At 42.9% G+C, this 22,618-nt stretch overlaps 1 protein-coding gene across 1 annotated transcript in view; it reads right to left on the reverse strand.

Annotated features, from left to right (window-relative positions):
• Positions 1-489: 489 nt before the first annotated feature.
• LOC122928512 (SV2 related protein) overlaps positions 490-22,618 on the reverse strand; it is a 29,595-nt gene continuing 7,466 nt past the window's right edge. The window contains exons 5-16 of the mRNA XM_044281419.1: positions 16,082-16,153; positions 15,869-15,993; positions 15,614-15,677; positions 12,028-12,153; positions 10,248-10,376; positions 7,754-7,827; positions 6,733-6,809; positions 5,956-6,063; positions 5,138-5,249; positions 4,521-4,602; positions 3,447-3,536; positions 490-1,945 (exon numbers count right to left, since the gene is read on the reverse strand). Of these exons, the coding sequence (XP_044137354.1) occupies positions 1,739-1,945; positions 3,447-3,536; positions 4,521-4,602; positions 5,138-5,249; positions 5,956-6,063; positions 6,733-6,809; positions 7,754-7,827; positions 10,248-10,376; positions 12,028-12,153; positions 15,614-15,677; positions 15,869-15,993; positions 16,082-16,153 (1,266 nt within the window). The 3' untranslated portion in view covers positions 490-1,738. The remainder of the gene's footprint in view (positions 1,946-3,446; positions 3,537-4,520; positions 4,603-5,137; positions 5,250-5,955; positions 6,064-6,732; positions 6,810-7,753; positions 7,828-10,247; positions 10,377-12,027; positions 12,154-15,613; positions 15,678-15,868; positions 15,994-16,081; positions 16,154-22,618) is intronic.

Here is a 22,618-nt window from a genome sequence, read left to right on the forward strand (position 1 = left end):
GTTTGGACTCGCTCTTGTTGCTCCCTTGTACTGATTTGACTTCCTGGTATTTGATTTTGGCTAGTTTGACTTGCTTTGTGTTCTGTTTGTCCTGTCTCTTGTTTTCCCCTGCACTTAAGTTAGGGACTGTGCCCCGTTACCTAGGACGGATCGTGCGAGTAGGTAGGGGCAGAGGTGTGGGTGGCAGTCAGGGGTGCATGCTTTCCTACCCTTGTCAGTGACAAACACCACATATAATCCCCGAAGGGAGACGACAAACAGTAGGAAATAAACTGGGGAGAACCGGAGATCCATCAGCACTGGTTCCAGCAGGAGTGGCAGACAAAGAACAGCTGAAAGGAAAACTACAGATACATAGATAGGACAAAAAGGATTGCAAACCAAAACAGGAAAACCTGGACCGGAATCCATTCCCACAACTAGGTCATGGAGCGATCCCTTGAAATTGGACGAGTAGCCACCCGCTGCGACCTTCTGACCCCAGACACCACAGGGTCAGCAATAGGTCGTGACACCCTTGTGACAGATATATAAACAAAGGCACTCATTAACCACACTGGTTAATGTAAAAATTTTATTCAACATAAAATATTCAACTTACAGTAAAATCCAAGTCAACAAGGCATTGTGGACAGAAGAGGTCATACAACAAGCATCGTACACAGAGACGTTCAGACATTTAAGTGCATTCATCAAAAAAGTCTGTACATTCAGACACACTAACATTCACTTTTCTGTCTGTTCCGTTGCATCTGCTGACATCACAGTGCCAAGCAGAAACAAGCAAGGATTCAAATCCGGTTTCTAGCTAACCTGGGCTAAACCATTAGTATGATATGGTATGGTCCACTTTCATTGTTCTTTAAAGACCAGTATCCTTAACATCAGATTTTTCCTGTGAAAAATATCTCAGCATCCAACTGGCCACTGAATTTGCATCTGTGTTCTGCAGACAGTGCTGAAACTTTAAGATGGTCATTGCACCAAACACTGTAGGGGTACCTGCTATATTGGTTGTCAGAAGTAATCTATGGAGAGATCTGCCATGGGACTCCATCAGCACATCCGGAGCATGCCTAATAACTACTGAAAGGGGTAACGTTTGTGTAGAAAAATAACTGCATAAAATGATATCCTCTGGAAAGATTGATGGTACGTTGTTGATGCCTCCCATCAAATATGACTGAAGGAAATACATTTTACAACTGTATGTTCAAATAAACTCATTAGCATACAACTTAATTTCATGGAGATCATATAAAGGGAGTCTAATTAGGTAAGTGGCCGTAAAGATTTATAGTCTATAAATTAAAGGTCAGAATAATTATGTTTAGATTCAGTGTGAAGACATATTTGTCTCCAGATGGAAATAAAAGAAACGGCAAAAGGCATTGTTCAGCATCCAGAAGCCATGACGCATCCAAAGCAAGTGAGTCATTTTCAGGGTAGGATCACATCCAGTGCTGACTACCGCTTTTGTTGTTCGAGCTAAAAATACAACTTGTTATTTGATTGTTTTCTTAAATTAATAGTAATTAACGGAATCCATTTCATCCCTGAAACTTCAGTACTGCACATTTTTAACCCTTTTAGAAGACTATAAACAATTCCTTTTCCCATTACCTTAATAGTGCTGTTTTTTTTTTTGTAGCACCTTGACCTTTGCTGTTCATTCTTTAATTGTGAGATTGAAAGGCTATCTGTGTGTGGGTGGGTGAGCAACAGGTAAAGTGAGGGGTCATTCTTGTGAGCCAGAGTTTGAAGGAGTGACCCCAGAATTGTGTGCACCTCTTCCCACCATCTCCTGACCCCATTCTCTGTGGCTAGACTCTTGAAGGCCTCGGCCTTTGGTTTCAATGGGGAGGAAACAAGCAGCCAATGCTGCCAGTAGACAACAGCCACTGTATACCAACACTGTGAGATATATAGAAGACTCGAGCATCACCTGGAGACAGACAAAAAGAAGCATAACTAGTAAGTGTGAGTTACTTTTCTAAACCCAACTTAAAGCCGTTGTCTCAGTTATTGACCCATACCAATAAAGTGTATAAGATAAAAACGAATCCTATACTCACCTGTTTCTCCCGCATTGTTCTCAACACCACAGCTCCAGTCTTCCTCCGTTCTTTGTATACAAGGCTGAAGTGGTGACATCGTGGTACCTCAACATCACCGCCACGTTCTTGTATACAAGGAATTCGAGGAGGACTGGAAATGCAGAGATCTGAATGGTGTGGGAGAAATAGGATTATTTTTTATTTTATACAATTTACGGGCATGGGACAAAATTTTAAATAACTGGGGCAACCCCTTTAAGTCAAGAACCACTTCCTATAATGACAATATAGTCTCCATATTAGGGTGCATTCCCATGACCGTACTTTTAGGTCCGCATCCGTTCCGCAATTTTGAGGAACGGGTGCAGACCCGTTCATTTCAATGAGGCTGTAAATGGTACAGACAGCACACTGTGTGTAGATCCGCAGCCCCGCAAAAAAGATAGAACATGTCCTATTCTTGTCAGCAGACTAGAATAGGCATTTCTGTCATAGACCGCTAAATATATATGGTCGTGTGAATGTAGCCTTACTATGATAAATCAGCTGCCTGGCAGAGTAGCACGTTTGAATGTGTGTGTCTAAATTGACACATAGTGAATTTGGCCTATTTAAGACCAAATATAGGACTGCAACTTCAGTTTCCTACCCAGTTTTTCATAGGGGAGACACTTGTAACACCGAGTAGTACAGCTGCAGTGGCAACCACACTACACTCGGGCCTATTAACCACAGGACTTGTGCAAAATACTTTTTGGATGCTGTACTGTTGTTTCAGCAATTGCCCCAACTAGCATGACACCACCATCTATCAATGCCCAATGTAAGATCAGGCAGGAGAGCAAACATACAGTTACACTTTACTATGTGCCTCATTTGGCTCACAGATATCTCTCATGACCCAGTTATTGCCATAGGGAGAGGGGAACAATTGGCTGTGAGACACATCTATTGGCACTTATTACCAAGGGTTACAAAGGATTTGATGGGTTAAAATCCCATCTTCCTGATCCTTGTTTTCCCCAACAGTAGACACCCCTATATGCATTATATTGTCAGTTGATCCAGTAAGCATCATTTGATCCACTGATAATTATGTAAAGTTTACTGTCACTCCAAGTTGGTAAAAAATAAACTAGAAAGAATGATCAAAATTCTCTTTGGTTGTTGATAAAGACATTTTGGGGACATTTCCAATGTGGCTACTAACTTGAACTATTTAATATATGAATATACATAGAGGTTATTGACCACATGGGCAACGAGCCAGTCAAGTCACTGCTGATTAATTAAATTAATCCTCTTCTCTCCTAGATACTAAAAGTTATAATTCTCCATCACTCTGAAAAATGATAAAATTGTAGGTTTGTTTCTGACTTGCAATTTTACCTGTGCAATAAAAGGTGTAATTAATGCCCCTACACGCGCCATCCCACTGCATGTTCCTAGACCTAGTGCTCGTGTAGCTGTTGGATAAACCTACAAAGGTAAAAGATGCAAAAGTAAATAATAGAGCAAGATACAAAGAAATAGATTCCCTCAAATTATTTTAACATATTCTCCAAGAGCAATGATTAAATGGGTGTTCCAGGAAGATATTTTCATTTACAGCCACTGCTCTCTAGAATGGTTCAGACTATACAATATACTTATGTTAGGGTGTAACACTCATGAACATATGGTACTATCCAAGGGCTGGTTTATCCAACCATTAATTCAGAGGCATAACTATATGGGATGCAGACTTGGCATCGACTTCAGGGCCCTGGTGCCTGATGGAGCACAAAGGCTCCTCTTCCACCTAAGAGGACACCAGTATTATATTGTATATGGGAGACCCAGGAGCTTCAAGTAATGCCTCTGCATTTGTTCGTCTAGGTAAAATTTTCAGATATACAGTACATAGCTATACACAGCTGTCCATGGGCGTAACTATAGCCATAGCAGCCATTGCACTTGCTATGGGTTCCAGAGGTTTGGGTGCCCAATTAGGTGCAAGATTATTGTACTTTTTTTAGTGAGGACTAATGATATAGCCAGTGTCGGACTCGAGTTCCTTGGGCCCACTAGAAGAAATTATTCTTAGGGTCCAACCTTTAGATCGTCAATAAAGTCTAATAGGATTTGATTCAAAGACCCTTTTGGCATGTGATTAGTTCTAAAGGCCAAATGGAATTTTTCTCCTGGACCTTTGAGGCCCACTATGTTTTCAGAGACTGGGCCCACTGGAGGCTCCTCTGCTACTCTGTTGGGCCAGTCCAACAATGGATATGGTGGCTTTGTGCTAAATTGTGCGTTTTCTGCTATATGGTACTATTATGCGTATCTTTAATTATTGCTATTTATGCTGCTGTCTTAATTTTCTTACACTAGGTGGTGGGTCCCCATTTTATTTTGCTATAGGGCCCTAAGAATTATAGTTACGCCCCTGCAGCTGTCTTCATGGTGTAGCAATGGACCTACCTCTGGTGTGTAAACATAGGCAGCTTGGAATCCACCTGAAATGAAAGCTCTTGCAATGAAGAGTAAAACGGTAAGGACATTCCTAGAACGAAACAAAAGATAGAGGCGTTCACCAAGACAAATTGATTACAGAGACAAATTGATTACAGATATACCCTGAAATCAGTGTTACTTTTAAAGGGGTTATCCAAACCTTATAATGACCGCCCCCCAATGCCCAGACCCCTCATATATAGGTTATACCTACCCCACTTCCCAGCACCCGCGCCGATCCTGATCCCTGCATGGCCACTGCTGCATCTCTCTGACATGCAGATCAAAACATCCGGCGATGGGGAGGGTAGCCAATAGCAGGCCATGATGAGGATGAGCTTCCCTAGTGTCACCCGAGATGCTAGTAGATGCAGTGGCGGGTGAGGAGGAGCGGGGTAAGTATAACCTATATGTGGTGCTCGGGCATTGGGGGGTTCATTATAGGGGTTGGATAACCCCTTTTGTATCTTTTTAGAAATGGTCACTTTGATAATGTTTTCCGTCATTAAAAATACTTGCAGTAATTAAAATGTCCTTGTACATCTGTTTTACTATTTGAAAAATGTAAAAAATATTTTACATACCGTCCAACACAAAGGAAAAGAAGAAGGGCGCATAAGGAGAAAACAAAGAAACAGATGGCCATTGTCTTTTTCCGGCCTAATCGGTCAATGATCCACAATGTCACCAACACACCTTGTATATAAAAATAAAAAAAAGATTTTAAAAATCTAATAATTCTAATGATAACACAATTAAAGTGGTTGATGTGGTACATATAAGCCTAGGCCCAGGCATCAGTTGTGTCTGTCAATTTTATTTTATTTTTTGCAGAGTCAGACACAACTGATATGTGTATGTGCACATCTATAGATTAATATCTTAAAACAAAAAAAATGTAGCATCTAGAATTTTTCTGTTCACGCTATTTGATATCCAGCATCATAAGTGATGCACCAGATGAATTTGAACGATAACATAGAAAACTAAGGAGTCCGTTCTAGATTCGGTTTCCCTCTGTGTTTTCTTCACCACACCACAGGAAAACTGAGCAGGACTGCCAGATATATGTGAAGGGAGCCTAAGAGGCTGGCCTTTTCAGGTCAATGACTCAGGTCAATAATTGAAAATTGCCCTATTGAAACTCAATTTGCTTATACGGTATGTATAATTTTTCTTGGGCATTTAAGTTTTGAATGCAACTTAATTAAAAGTTACATGTTAAATTGTATGTTTTTCTAAGATATAGCACTTAAATAATAGTAATAATGGATATTAAGTGAATATTTTAAATTCACTTTGAGATAATGAAGGCAAATCCAAAAAATTGTGAAATGTGTAAATGGTGAATATTGCCTATGCATACTAAGTCAACATCTGCGACTAATCTAAGTCCACTGACCTGGGAATTCAGATAACGTGGTCCATAATAAATCTTTGTAATCTTCCACAGTTAAATATTCACAGGAGAGACTACATTTTGGCTTGACTGCCTTTCTCCGGCTGGAAACTGGGTTGAAGCATAGAAAGAGGCATGTTTGAGTGAGTTTGGTATAGAAGAACTTGACTGGCTTCCTCAGAGCTCTGACATCAACCCCAAAGAGCACCTCTGGGATGAACTAGAATGAAGATTGTGAGCCAGGCCCTCTCGTCCAACATCAGTGTCTGACCTTACAAATGTTCTTCTCAATGAATTGATAAGAATTCCTACAGACACATTCCAAAATCCTGTAGATTGTCATACCCAGAAGAATGGAAGATGTTTTAGCTGCATAGGGGACCAACTCCATATTAATGTCTATGGATTTAGAATGGGATGTCATAGAAGCTCTTGTAGGTGGAATGTGTAGGTGTCCCAATACTTTTGTCCATATAGGGTATAAATAGTTGACCTGCTCAAATATGTAAGAGTTCAATGTATGGTACACACAATAACTGATTTGTTATACACACCCATCTTTTGGTTGTAACGATTTTTGGGAGTCAGCTATGGCCATTGGTGCTGTGATAGATTTACAGTGTGTGAGCCTTTAAAGAATGTAAGGAGGAGCCATGTATCTGTATTTGGTGGAAACCATAGTATGTCCATCAAACTGGCAGCCTTCCACATTAGAGGATTCAATAATTAAAATGCAGTGATGTTCACTGACACAGGTAAATGACAGAATTTACTACTTACTGCTGCATGCATCTCCAGCTTGGAAAAGTTCTGTTGTTAGGAGAACCAGCCCATAATATGAAAAGGCATTGGAAAACCTGTAATAGGAAATTAGATCTATTTGATCACCTCTGCTGTAATCTCTGAAGATGATTAGGTTTCATTCTCTGTACACAGGTTGGACTGGACCACGAGCGTACCATAGGATCCTCCAGTGGGCCCAAGTTCTGACACAATAATGGACCCCATATAATACAGGACCCCTAAGGGCTCCAAAATAATTTTGGAACTGATCTTGGAACCAATAACTACTAGATACTGTATCATATTAAACCTTATAGACGCATATGCAATGGTCACAAAAATGACTTAAACGTGAATGTTCATATGTCCTGTGTACACAGAGGGTAGGCCCTCAGATTAATGTTCTTTGGTGGGCTCAATTAACTTTATTCTGGTGCTATCTGTTCATAACAATTCGTTTGCTCCTGAATTGTCTGTCAGTGCCACTAATGAGGTTGTTCAGAATAAAATAAAATAAAAGCTGCTTTTCTTTAAAAAAAAAAACATGCCACACTTGTCCACGGGTTTTGTGTGGTATCGCAACCCAATCCTATTCACTTCAATTAAGCTGTGCAGTAACACCACACATAACTAGATGATATTCACAGATGCGGCACTGTTTTTAGAAGAAAGCAACCACTACAACCCCTTTAAAACTGGTCACCTTCTCCCCACACATTGATAGCTTCCCCTGAATGAGCGTGCATACAAGGGAACACCGACAATCACTGCATGTTGAGCGGTAGGACTTCTGGGTCAATGTTTTTTGAACATACACTTTTTAATGTCTCATACCGGCTGTCCATAAATACTATAGCATAGAGGTGAATACAATATTATAGTTTGGTGCATATCCATACAATATCTAGAGTTCTGAATAATAAGAACAAGGCTCTTATAATGTCTATATGTTAGATACATAGTCATTGATATAAAGATCAATGAGCAGTTAATGCAGATAAGTTACATAACTACTTACCATATAAACCAAAGCAACAGCGTTGTGCATCTGAACTGAGGTGAAAAAAGGTCCTGTATTTTACCACGATCCTCCTACAATTATGAAAAGGAGTTAAATTTAAGACCCTTAAAGGGGTTATCCGAATTCTAAAAGATCCGCTCCATTGCCTGGGCCCCTCGTATACATTATACTTACCGGTTCCCTGGCACCCAAGTTACTCTGGATCCCTGCACGGCCACCGCTGCATCTCCCCATCGTGCGGATCAAAACATCCAGCGACAGGGGGGAGCAAGCAGTTTCAGGCTGCGACGAGCCCCCTTAATTTGGATAACCCCTTTTAATGACCATAGAAAACCTTCAGTTAGGCCTCATGCGCACAATCGTAAGCAGTCATAGTTTGAGAGTGGGAACAGCGGTACCTTGCTCTATCTGAATATTTTTTAGGTTACTTTTAATAGGATGGCTCAGTGGTTAGCACTGTTGGATACAAATTTGACCAAGGGCAACATGAGTATGGAGTTTATATATGTTCTCAGCTTACACAGCTTTATGGGTTAATTTGGAGTTTAGATTGCGAGCCCTAATGGAGGCAGAGACGTAAGTGCTATATAAATGAATAAGATAAAAATAATGAGGCTGATGTTAAGATGTAGATGCATGGCAGATTTTTCCTGTACGCACAATGACTTCAATGAAAAAAAAAAGGGTCTATTGACACCAAAAAAATGTGGTGTCATTTAGTGCAACTAAGGTTTTTACCATTTATTTCCATCTGGAAGAGGGGTGGGGCTTGTCTGGAGGGGGCATGGCACTTCACAAAAAAGGTGTGGCCTAAGATGGACCACGCATAAGGTTCTGCCTCAAAGTAAGGCAGACAGTAGTGGGCATAGCTTTAGATAAAATTGTCTATCCCTACACCAGATGTATCATCCAGTCTGAGTCCCTGTGATAAATTTGGTCTTGACAGCCTGGGGGAGATTTATCTATCTATTTATCTATCTATGATAGTCCACTGCGCTGCTGCAGGATGCAGTGGCGTTGCGAGGGGGATTGTAGAAGCCCTCATCTCCATAGTCATCTGTATTGCCGATACAGATGGATGCTGCGGCGGGGCAGGGGAGGGAGTTGCTGTTGAATGGTGATGTGTAACAGATAGCATTGTATTGGCACAAAGAAAAATAATAGGGCACATTTACTAATCCTATAGATGGTGTAAACTTAGACTTGGGGGCAGCGTAGCCACTTTTTTAAAGTGGACCTTTCACTGGTTCTGACATAACAATATTAGTACCTGGCAGTGTAGGGCATAATCAGTAGATGTCCCGGCGCAATTTTTTTTTCACATTGGCCGCTATATTGGGGTTAATGTGCCAGTAAGAAGTGCCCCCAATAATGTGCCAGTAAGAAGTGCCCCCATAGATGCCCCCCAATATTGTGCCAGTAAAATGTGCCTCTATAGATGCCCCCTAATCATGAGCCAGTAACAAGAGCACCCCCCATCATGTACCAATAACAAGAGCACCCCCCATCATGTGCCAGTAATAAGTGCCCCTCATCATGTGCCAGTAACAAGAGCTCCCCAATCATGTGCCAGTAACAAGAGCCCCCCCATTCATGTGCCAGTAGCCAGTAGCGAGAGCCCCCCCATCATGTCCCAGTAACAAGAGCCCCTCATCATGTCCCAGTAACAAGAGCCCCTCATCATGTGCCAGTAACAAGAGCCCCCCCATCATGTGCCAGTAACAAGAGCCCCCCCATCAAGTGCCAGTAACAAGAGCCCCCCCCATCATGTGCCAGTAACAAGAGTCCCCTCATCATGTGCCAGTAACAAGAGCCCCCCCAATCATGTGCCAGTAAAAGTATTGTACATATAAAGAAAAAACTGTTATACTTACATCCATGTCAGCGATGGGATGCAGGCCTCTTCCGGCCTGTGTCCCGTGCTGTACGGCTCCGCCCGACAATGGTATTTAAAGAGGGCCTTTCACTGGCCCTGACATAACAATATTAGTACCTGGCAGTGTAGGGCATGATCAGTAGATGTCCTGCTGCAAATTATTTTTTTTTTAGATCGGCTGCTCCATTGGGGTGCTGTGTCACTCGTTCTCTTTTCCTGCCGTGTATGCTAATTAGTAGCATCGGTACAGGGAGGAGGAGACGGACATGTTTCTCAATGGGCGTCACAGCCAGGGAGAAAAAACAGCTCACCTTCTCCCTGGCTGTGACGCTTTCTACTGCGATTGGGCAGCTCACAGCCCAAAAATTTTGCGCCGGGACATCTACTGATTATGCCCTACACTGCCAGGTACTAATATGGCTATGTCAGAACCAGTGAAAGGTCCACTTTAAAAAAGTGGCTACGCTGCCCCCAAGTCTAAGTTTACACCATCTATAGGATTTGTAAATGTGCCCTATTATTTTTCTTTGTGCCAATACAATGCTATCTGTTACACATCACCATTCAACAGCAACTACTAATATGATTATAACGTGAGGAAACGTGCACACTTACCTGCCTGGATAAGATAAGTTTTCCTAATGGCATTGGAGCACCATTCTCTGTTGCTATACGCTTTAAGGTAGCAAGAGCTTTCTCCTGATTTCCGGACAGGACATCATATCTAGCACTCTCCGGTAACCACTACAACATGATAATATGCATTAAGACAAGTAGCATTATTCTTTAAAGAGGATGTGCAGGTTCAGAGCTGAACTCGTCTGTAAGCTTCCCTCCTCTCATTTTCCATGTATGAGTGGAGCATCCGGGCATTTCTATCTCTGATGCTCCTCCTTGCCCTGTGCTGCATCACCCAGGGCAAGGGCTTTTCTTCCCTACCGGTGATGTACGTGGCTTCACATGGGTATGCTAGGCAGACACTTCCGCCTAGCAGTAAGCCCAGTGACGTCACCAACACAAATGGTTGGTCTTTAGCGCTGCCCTAAGTTGTTTTACAGGATCGGGCAGTGCTAAAGACTGCCCATTAGAACCAGTGATATCACTGCTAGGCGAATCCCCCACCTAGCATACTGAGAAACGGCCAGGTACTCACCGACAGTAATCAAACTGCCCTTGTCCCATGATATGCATTGCAGGGCAAGAGGGAGCATCAGAGCTAGAAATGCTCAGATACTCCACTCATACATGGTAAAAGAGTGAAGGGGGCTTTTGTCTGCGTTCAGCTCTTAACCCGGACAACCCCTTTAATACATAAATTACTTTCAGCAATGAGGATGACCATCTTTTACAAAATGTAGAAAATAGAATTGATCCCAGTGTATCTTGTTGATGTGTCTAGTGATATCCTGTAGTTGGCTCCTGCTTGTAAAAAATGTCATGAAATCCTGTGGTTTTTACAAGCTTTTTTCTGCCATGGCCATTTTGTAGTCACACATTTTACGTGCACTTTTTGTCAGAGATGAGAAGTCTATAGGAAACCCCCCCAAAAACTTTTTTGGGCAGCATTTTTTGCAAACATTGTGTTTGGCCACTAGTGTTTTCTTCATGGAGTTTTCCCCCTAATAGAGAAGGTGATGTCAAAATGGTAAAAAAAAAATGTTAAGTGCTACAGCATGCTGCACTTTTTGAAAAGAAGCCAGAGAAGCAAAAAAGGTCATCTAATGAGCAAAAATGTCAGTAGCAAAAAAAAAACATTTGTGTCCTGTGTTTCATATTCCCTATAGATCTACATCTGGAGGTGGCGTTTTCACCACCAAAAAATTCAGCCCCCCAAAAAAGGTGCCCAAAATAGGACTAAACATGCAAAATTGCAGTAAAAGCAGCAGCAAAAACCTCTGTGAGAAAGTACCCTTACAGAATGTTTTTGAAGAGCGCTGTTTTAGTAACTTGTTCTCCCCACTAAATAACTGATAGTCCTCGAGTTCACCGGTTAGTTTTTCGTTCTTCTGATCCGTCAGAAGAACAGAAGAATAAAGAAAGTAACGGACCTTAGACGGAAATGGCTCAAACGGATGCAAAATGTGCAAAACTGAGCATAATGGATGCTTAAAATACAGGATCCGTTTTTTTGTTTAATTTTCTATTCTTCTGACAGATCAGAAGAACGGAAAACTAAACGGTGATGTGAACCTGGCCTCGATGGGTAAACTAGTTATTACCATTCTCCTGGTCAATGGGCTTTGTCCCCACACATCTCCAATCAGTGCTGACAGAGTCAGACTGTATAGGAACAAAGCCTGTTGTCCAGGGAAATGGTAACATCCAGTTTCTTTGGAATGAGCAGTTACAAATGCCTTTGATCGTCTATATTAGGACATATTTGTTAAATACTTACAAAACACAAAACTGAAAACACCATTAATGGCAGGGCTGATAGGATCAAGAGCCAACGCCATCCTAAGGTGGGCATCACAAAGATAGCCAACAGAACTTCAAACACGGTGCCCACTGCCCAGAATATCTGCAAATAAGGAAAAATGTTGATCATTTAATATGACAGCGTACATGCAAATGATGAAGATGATGATGCTAAAAGTGATCAACCATATGTCATTCTAGAACAACTCCCTCAAATGGCTTATATTTAGGGATGAGCAAGTCAATTCACATAAAACTTAGTTTCAATACTGTACGGAGCGAGTACTCCTCGCGAGACTTCGCAAACTAATAACTTCGGCTCATCGGAGCCAATACATTTTAATACTGTATGGAGCACTCGCGAATATTTCATCCTAAGTCAATTCGCTCATCCCTACTTATATTATTATAGTATACCCAAATTGTTAATGGGAATCACTATAAATCATGCAACCTTTCAGTGGTCACTTTTTCAGTTTTTTTTTGACATTGCCATTTCATACATATACATATGTTCTTTTTCCTACCCCTATCAATGACTCTCAACTTAATATTACAGTACCTTATAGCTTATTGACAATGAAGAAAGTATGTTGATGCCATGTTCAGTGTGTATATTCAGTGGTGTATGCGCCAAACATCTCCATATTCTATGAGGTAAGGCTTTATTCACGGACGTGTGAATGAAGCTTTATACCTGTTTTTACAGTACCTGTACCTGTATTGGGAAACATAGCCATTGCATAGATTCGGCTATAAGGCAATCACTTGCATATGTCTGTTATACATCAGGTGTATATGTCGGGAGATTTTGTTAGCAGGAACGCTGGGCACAGACACAGAACCCAGTGTGAATAACGGCTAACAGAGCTCTATTTACAGGTTACTTCTCCTATTACTGCTTGGACAGAAAGGGAGGTTCACTATAGGTGCCTTATGCAAATAGAATTAGAAATGTTGAGTCTTTTTCCCCCTCATCTATAAAATATACAGGATTTTAGGTTGTAATAAAGCTACACTTGGAATGATGCATAACATTAGATCTATGTCGGTTGAACCTGACAACTTCAGCAGGCTTAGGCCTCATGCACACGACCGTTGTTGTGTTCCGTTCCGCAAAATGGGGTTCCGTTGTTCCATGATCCGTTTCCGTGTGTCTTCCTTTATTTTTGGAGGACCACCAGACATAAAGGAAGGTAAAAAAAAGTCTAAGACAGGTATGCCATGCAAATGATAGGAATAAAACAGACTCGGACGCGCGGACGGGGATGACAATCTTGTGTGCCTCCGTGTTTTTTAGCGGTCCCATTGATTTGAATGGGTCTGCGAACCGCTTTCCGCAGACAAGAATAGGACAGGTTATATTTTTTTGACGGACTGGAACCACGGATCACGGACGCGGATGGCAAACGGTGCTCTATCCGCATTTTAATGGATCCGCATCTGAAACGCTAAAATCGGCGGAACGGACGCGGAGACAAACAACGGTCGTGTGCATGAGGCCTTAGGCTGAGTTCACATCACCATTTAGCTTTCTGTTCTTCTGGTCCATCAGAAAAAGAAAGATACATTTAAAAAAAAAAAAAAGATTCTTCTTTATTTCGAGCATCAGTTTGCATCACTTTGCACCTGGTCAACCAAGTCCACTGCCTTGGAGTAACCTTTGATTCTGTCCTGTCCTTCAAACTGCACATCCAATCCCTTTCTACCACCTCCAACTCAAAAATATCTCTTGCAAAAGTCTGCACAAATGCTTGTACATGCCCTCATCATCTCCCACCTAGGCTACTGTAACATCCTCTTATGTTGTCTCCCATCTAGCACGCTTAGGCCCCTTTCAGACAAGCGAGTTCCACGCATCGGACTCGCAATGTGAGTATGCGGCAACTCCCATTCTGACTCCCAGCACTGACGGGATCGCATGGCATTATATTGATTCATGATGCTATGTAACCCCTAGGCCTCTTTCACACGGGCGTCGTGTGTGAGGGACGGACAAGATGCGGGTGCGTTGCGGGAAAATGCGTGATTTTTCCACGTGAGTACAAAGCATTTTAATGCGTTTTGCACGCGCGTGAGAAAAATCTGCATGTTTGGTACCCAGACCTGGACTTCTTCACAGAAGTTCGGGTTTGAGTTAGGTATTCTGTAGATTTTATTATTTTCCCTTATAACATGGCTATAAGGGAAAATAATAGCATTCTTAATACAGAATGCTTACTAAAATGTGGCTTTAGGGGTTAAAAATAATAAACAAATTTAACCCCATCCACTTGATCGCGTAGCAGATCTCCTCTTCTTTCTACTTTCTTTAGTACCTGGCTAAAGGACCTTTAATGACATCACTGCGCTCACCACATGGTCCATCACCATGGCAATGGACCATGTGATGGACCATGTGATGAGCGCAGTGAAGTCATCAAAGGTCCTTTAGCCAGGTCCTGAAGAAAGTAGAAAGAAGAGGAAATCCACTACGCGATCAAGTGGATGGGGTGAGTTAAATTTGTTTATTATTTTTAACCCCTCAATGGACATTTTACTAAGCATTCTGTATTAAGAATGCTATTATTTTCCCTTATAACCATGTTATAAGGGAAAATAATAAAATCTACACAACACCGATCCCAAACCCGAACTTCTGTGAAGAAGTCCAGATTCGGGTCTGGGTACCAAACATGCAGATTTTTCTCACACGTGTGCAAAACGCATTAAAATGCTTTGCACTCGCGCTGAAAAATCATGCATTTTCCCGCAACGCACCCGCGACTTTTCCAGCAACGCCCGTGTGAAACCAGCCTTAGAGTTCTTGAATGTACTGGATTACACTGACATAATGCTGTTCTTGCACAGAAAAAACTCTGGGGCACATGTATTAAGACCGGCGTTCTAGACGCCGATCTTAATAAAGGCCCATAGCTGACGGTGGATCCGCAGAAGTTATGCAGAGGCGTAGGCCTCTTTATTACGTCGGCGCATCTAGTGCCAGTTCTAAATGTACGACAGCTTCCGAGCTTTCTTACGTTTAGACCATTTTCTATGCCTAAAACAGGCGTAGAAAATGATGAATGAGACTGGCCTGCAGGCCCATCCCCTTCCCCGCCCGAAACCATATCCGCAATTTTAGACCTGGCGTCAGCAGGGTGAAGTCGCAGATAGCAGCACAACTAACCGTTGCGCCACCATCTGCATCTGAAATACGGCTAATTTAGGTGTATTTTAGTACAGTAAATGACCCTCTCAGTGTACTCAGCAATTACGGTAATTAGAATTTCATATTTAATGATATTTTTTGTTCAATAAACATTTAACATGTTGAGATAGTTTAAAACATTAAAGGGGTTTTCCTGGCTCATAATATTGATGATCTATCATTAGGTCATGAGTTTCCAATTGGTGGGGGTCTGACACCTGGCGCCAGATAAGTCCCGAGCATAGGTCAGCGATATTGGGAGCTCAGAAAACCTAACTATAAAAAAAAACATTCAAGAACTGTGTATACTGTAGTATATGGTGAAAGCAGTTTGCAGGTTGTCCTAAATTTATAGTAAAATTCATGTTCTTACCTCTATTAAAAGTATGCACTTTGCTCTTGCTTTCATAGGAAGAAACTCTGCATACAATGTCACTCTGGACGACAAAAAACAAACATGCACTGTGAGCAATACTAAATATAAGGCCTAGATTTAGGGTTCATTCACATGGTGAGGTCACATACCTCCAAGGCTATAGCGGGTCAATGATATGCACACTATAAACAAATATGCTCATTATAAAGAATTATATAAAATCAATAAAAGACAAATCAATAGGACACTTACGACTGAGGGACACCTCCAATCCCAAAACCAACTAGTCCTCTAAGCACAATAATCCAGCTGTAGACCGGGGCAAATGCACTGAGGATTCCATAATATAACGTCCAAAATACACTGATCTTCAGACCCTGGAAAGATGTAGCAACAGGATGAAAATCCCAACAAAATGTGACTGAACACAAAGGCATCCAATATACATTGAAAGATATGACTTACTGTTTTCCTACCATACTGGTCTGCGACATTTCCCCAAAGAGATGAGCTGGACATCATCCCAATAAACACAACCTGTTGAGAAAGCAGAACGCAAACATCAGCAATCTCTGTGTCGCAGTGTCCTTTAGTCCCTGACGGTGGCATCTATCACCTGAAGATCTGGAGCTGAGAAGAAGACAGCTTTTAGATGTTTATTTGCTAATCTAAAGGGATGGAAAAATAGAGAATACAGAAAGTTTGACAACGCATATAATCATCCAGTAAAGATACCTATTTTGGAAGGACCTCAAATATAAATAAAAAAAGCCAAAATCAATTTGTGCATACAGCACTCTAACTAACACATTGTAATGAAATATTTATTAAAGAGTTTGTTCTAGTTAATTTTTTTAAAGGGTGTGAAGATAATGAAGTACTACAAAAAAAAACAACCCTTGTACTGACCGCCACAAATCACCTCGATTCCTCGATGCTACTGCATTGTCCTCCCCACCATGCTTTGTTTTCATGACTTCAGCAATGATGTGGCTGTATTTCTCACATGACCGCTACAGACTTGTGCTGTATACTGCTGAAGATGGTGTTTGGCTCCAGCGGTTACTTACAGTATACCATATATATATACACTAGCTGAAGGACCCGACTTTGCACAAGTTTATTTAATCTATTTCATTTAATGTTTGTGTGTGTCGTTAAAAGATATTGACAGTATCCATTATAACAGTGACATCTACAGTACCCCACCCCTTAACAGTGATCTCCACAGCCAACTACCCATTAACACTGACCCCCCCCCCCCCCACAGTTCCCCATCTCCTTAAAATAGGACTTCTATAGCAGCCCACCCCTTAACTTTGACCTTCACAGCAGCCTGCCCCTTTAACAGGGAGTTCCACAGCACTCCACCCGCTTGACAGTGACCTCAACAGGGGCCCATCCCCTTAACAGTGGCCTCTACAGCACCCACCCCTTAACACTGACCATAGGTTACATCCCCCTTAGGCTACTTTCACACTAGCGTTCGATCGGATCCGTTCTGAACGGATCCGATCATAATAATGCAGACGGAGGCTCCGTTCAGAACGGATCCGTCTGCATTATTTTAGCATATAACAGTGTGAAAATAGCCTCGTACGGATCCGTCCAGACTTTCAATGTAAAGTCAATGGGGGACGGATCCGCCTGAAGATTGAGCCAAATTGTGGCATCTTCAAACGGATCCGTCCCCATTGACTTACATTGTAAGTCTGGACGGATCCGCACGCCTCCGCACGGCCAGGCGGACACCCGAACGCTGCAAGCAGCGTTCAGCTGTCCGCCTGTCCGTGCGGAGGCGAGCGGAGCGGAGGCTGAACGCCGCCAGACTGATGCAGTCTGAGCGGATCCGCTCCATTCAGACTGCATCAGGGCTGGACGGCTGCGTTCGGGTCCGCTCGTGAGCCCCTTCAAACGGAGCTCACGAGCGGACCGACGAACGCTAGTGTGAAAGTAGCCTTAACTGACCTCCACCATTCCCTGCCCCCTTAACAGAGACCTCCACAGCGACTGCCCCTTTAACAGTGACTGCCACAGTACCCCCCGCTCCCTTAACAGTGACATCCACTGTACCCTGCTCCCTTAACAGTGACCTCACAGTACCTCACTGCCCCTTGAATAGTGGCCTCCACAGTCCCCTCCTACCTTAACAGTGACCTCCACAGCGGCGTGCCCCCTTACCAGTAACATCCACAGCGCCCTCCCCTTTAACAGTGACCATCACAGCGGCTGCCCCTTTATTTGTGACCTCCACAGTACCCCGTCTCCTTAACAGTGATTTCCACAAGCTGCAGGGAGAAAGTCACCCTCCCACCTACGCCTGCAGCTGACTGAAGTTGATTTTTACCTTCGTTTTCATTTTTTTAATCCCTGTCGGCTGCGGCGTGGGAGGGTGCGTGGCCTAACCGGGGGCGTGACTTAGCTGGACCTGGGGGCGGGATTTTCAAGTCCCTCTTTAACCGCCTCCGGACCGCCTAACGCAGATCTGCGGTCCGGAGGCGGCAGCTCTGCGCAGAGTGACGCATATACGCATCATCTCGCGAGAGCCGAGATTTCCTGTGAACGCGCACACACAGGCGCGCGCGTTCACAGGAACTGAAGGTAAGCGAGTGGATCTCCAGCCTGCCAGCGGTGATCGCTCGCTGGCAGGCTGGAGATGTGATTTTTTTAACCCCTAACAGGTATATTAGACGCTGTTTTGATAACAGCGTCTAATATACCTGCTACCTGGTCCTCTGGTGGTCCCTTTTGTTTGGATAGACCACCAGAGGACACAGGTAGCTGTGTAAAGTACCACAAAACACTACACTACACTACACCCCCCCCCCCCGCCACTTTTTAACCCCTTATGAACCCCTGATCACCCATGATCACCCCATATAGACTTCCTGATCACTTCCCTGTCATTGATCACCCCCCTGTCAGGCTCCGTTCAGACGTCTGTATGATTTTTACGGATCCACGGATACATGGATCGGATCCGCAAAACACATACGGACGTCTGAATGGAGCCTTACAGGGGGGTGATCAATGACAGGCGGGTGATCACCCATATAGATTCCCTGATCACCCCCTGTCATTGATCACCCCCCTGTCATTGATCACCCCCCTGTAAGGCTCCATTCAGATGTCCGTATGATTTTTACGGATCCACGCATACATGGATCGGATCCGCAAAACACATACGGAACGGACGTCTGAATGGAGCCTTACAGGGGGGTGATCAATGACAGGCGGGTGATCACCCATATAGATTCCCTGATCACCCCCTGTCATTGATCACCCCCCTGTCATTGATCACCCCCCTGTAAGGCTCCATTCAGATGTCCGTATGATTTTTACGGATCCACGGATACATGGATCGGATCCGCAAAACACATACGGATGTCTGAATGGAGCCTTACAGGGGGGTGATCAATGACAGGCGGGTGATCACCCATATAGATTCCCTGATCACCCCCTGTCATTGATCACCACCCTGTCATTGATCACCCCCCTGTAAGGCTCCATTCAGATGTCCGTATGATTTTTTACGGATACACGGATACATGGATCGGATCCCCAAAACGCATACGGACGTCTGAATGGAGCCTTACAGGGGGGTGATCAATGACAGGGGGGTGATCACCCATATAGATTCCCTGATCACCCCCTGTCATTGATCACCCCCCTGTCATTGATCACCCCCCTGTAAGGCTCCATTCAGACGTCCGTATGATTTTTACGGATCCACGGATACATGGATCGGATCCGCAAAACGCATACGGACGTCTGAATGGAGCCTTACAGGGGGGTGATCAATGACAGGGAGGTGATCACCCATATAGATTCCCTGATCACCCCCTGTCATTGATCACCCCCCTGTAATTGATCACCCCCCTGTAAGGCTCCATTCAGACGTCCGTATTCGTTTTGCGGATCCGATCCATGTATCCGGTGGATCCGTAAAAATCATACGGACGTCTGAATGGAGCCTTACAGGGGGGTGATCAATGACAGGCGGGTGATCACCCATATAGATTCCATGATCACCCCCTGTCATTGATCACCCCCCTGTAAGGCTCCATTCAGATGTCCGTATGATTTTTACGGATCCACGGATACATGGATCGGATCCGCAAAACACATACGGACGTCTGAATGGAGCCTTACAGGGGGGTGATCAATGACAGGCGGGTGATCACCCATATAGATTCCCTGATCACCCCCTGTCATTGATCACCCCCCTGTAAGGCTCCATTCAGACGTCCGTATTCGTTTTGCGGATCCGATCCATGTATCCATGGATCCGTAAAAATCATACAGACGTCTGAATGGAGCCTTACAGGGGGGTGATCAATGACAGGGGGGTGATCACCTCATATACACTCCCTGATCCCCCCCTGTCATTGATCACCCCCCTGTAAGGCTCCATTCAGACATTTTTTTTGGCCCAAGTTAGCGGAAATAGTTTTTTTTTTTTTTTTTCTTACTAAGTCTCATATTCCACTAACTTGTGTCAAAAAATAAAATCTCACATGAACTCACCATACCCCTCACGGAATCCAAATGCGTAAAAATTTTTAGACATTTATATTCCAGACTTCTTCTCACGCTTTAGGGCCCCTAAAATGCCAGGGCAGTATAAATACCCCACATGTGACCCCATTTCGGAAAGGAGACACCCCAAGGTATTCCGTGAGGGGCATATTGAGTCCATGAAAGATTGAAATTTTTGTCCCAAGTTAGCGGAAAGGGAGACTTTGTGAGAAAATACAAAAAAAAAAATTTCCGCTAACTTGTGCGAAAAAAAAAAAATTCTATGAACTCGCCATGCCCCTCATTGAATACCTTGGGGTGTCTTCTTTCCAAAATGGGGTCACATGTGGGGTATTTATACTGCCCTGGCTTTTTAGGGGCCCGAAAGCGTGAGAAGAAATCTAGGATCCAAATGTCTAAAAATGCCCTCCTAAAAAGAATTTGGGCCGCTTTGCGCATCTAGGCTGCAAAAAAGTGTCACACATCTGGTATCGCCGTACTCAGGAGAAGTTGGGCAATGTGTTTTGGGGTGTCATTTTACATATACCCATGCTGGGTGAGATAATATCTTGGTCAAATGCCAACTTTGTATAAAAAAATGGGAAAAGTTGTCTTTTGCCAAGATATTTATCTCACCCAGCATGGGTATATGTAAAATGACATCCCAAAACACATTCCCCAACTTCTCCCGAGTACGGCGATAAGTTAGCGGAAAATGATGATTTTTTTTAGATTTTTTTTTTCTTACAAAGTCTCATATTCCACTAACTTGTGACAAAAAATAAAAAATCTAGGAACTCGCCATGCCCCTCACGGAATACCTTAGGGTGTCTTCTTTCCAAAATGGGGTCACTTGTGGTGTAGTTATACTGCCCTGGCAATTTAGGGGCCCTAATGTGTGCGAAGTAGTTTGCAATCAAAATGTGTAAAAAATGGCCTGCGAAATCCGAAAGGTGCACTTTGGAATATGTGCCCCTTTGCCCACCTTGGCTGCAAAAAAGTGTCACACATGTGGTATCGCCATACTCAGGAGAAGTTGGGGAATGTGTTTTGGGGTGTCATTTTACATATACCCATGCTGGGTGAGATAAATATCTTGGTCAAATGCCAACTTTGTATAAAAAAATTGGAAAAGTTGTCTTTTGCCAAGATATTTCTCTCACCCAGCATGGGTATATGTAAAATGACACCCCAAAACACATTCCCCAACTACTCCTGAGTACGGCGATACCAGATGTGTCACACTTTTTTGCAGCCTAGGTGGGCAAAGGGACCCACATTCCAAAGTGCACCTTTCGGATTTCACCGGTCATTTTTTACAGATTTTGATTGCAAAACTACTTCTCACACATATGGGCCCCTAAATTGCCAGGGCAGTATAACTACGCCACAAGTGACCCCATTTTGGAAAGAAGACACCCCAAGGTATTTTGTGATGGGCATAGTGAGTTCATGGAAGTTTTTATTTTTTGTCACAAGTTAGTGGAATATGAGACTTTGTAAGAAAAAAAAAATAAAAAAAATCATCATTTTCCGCTAACTTGTGACAAAAAATAATAAGTTCTATGAACTCACTATGCCCATCAGCGAATACCTTAGGGTGTCTACTTTCCGAAATTGGGTCATTTGTGGGGGTTTTCTACTGTCTGGGCATTGTAGAACCTCAGGAAACATGACAGGTGCTCAGAAAGTCAGAGCTGCTTCAAAAAGCGGAAATTCACATTTTTGTACCATAGTTTGTAAACGCTATAACTTTTACCCAAACCATTTTTTTTTGCCCAAAACATATTATTTTTTTTATCAAAGACATGTAGAACAATAAATTTAGTGAAAAATTTATATATGGATGTCGTTTTTTTTGCAAAATTTTACAGCTGAAAGTGAAAAATGTCATTTCTTGGCAAAAAAATCATAAAATTTTAATTAATAACAAAAAAAGTAAAAATGTCAGCAGCAATGAAATACCACTAAATGAAAGCTCTATTAGTGAGAAGAAAAGGAGGTAAAATTCATTTGGGTGGTAAGTTGCATGACCGAGCAATAAACGGTGAAAGTAGTGTAGTGCAGAAGTGTAAAAAGTGGCCTGGTCATTAAGGGGGTTTCAGCTAGCGGGGTTGAAGTGGTTAAGTCTGGAGTGCTGTGACCTCGACAGCACTCCACTCCCTTAACAGTGTCATTCACAGCGCCCTGCCCCTTTAAAGCTGACCTACAGCAGTGAAGAAAAATGGCTGGGTTGTTATGGAAACCTGGTGTAAAACTATCCCAACTTTTGAAAATTGCAGAGAGCACACATCATGGCAGTTTTTTTCATACTAGGCAACGCCTCTAACTCCGCCCAAAGCATAATTACTGGAGCCCCTGCAGCAATTTTTTTCTTGTGCTTCAATGTTCATAGAAATATTAGCACATACATCATAAGATTATTAATATTTTAAGGTCCAAATTGCACCAAATAATTTAATTCTGGTCTGATAGAAACCATAC

Source organism: Bufo gargarizans, chromosome 1, assembly GCF_014858855.1.
Source record: "Bufo gargarizans isolate SCDJY-AF-19 chromosome 1, ASM1485885v1, whole genome shotgun sequence".
In the NCBI taxonomy this organism is placed as follows: domain Eukaryota; kingdom Metazoa; phylum Chordata; class Amphibia; order Anura; family Bufonidae; genus Bufo; species Bufo gargarizans.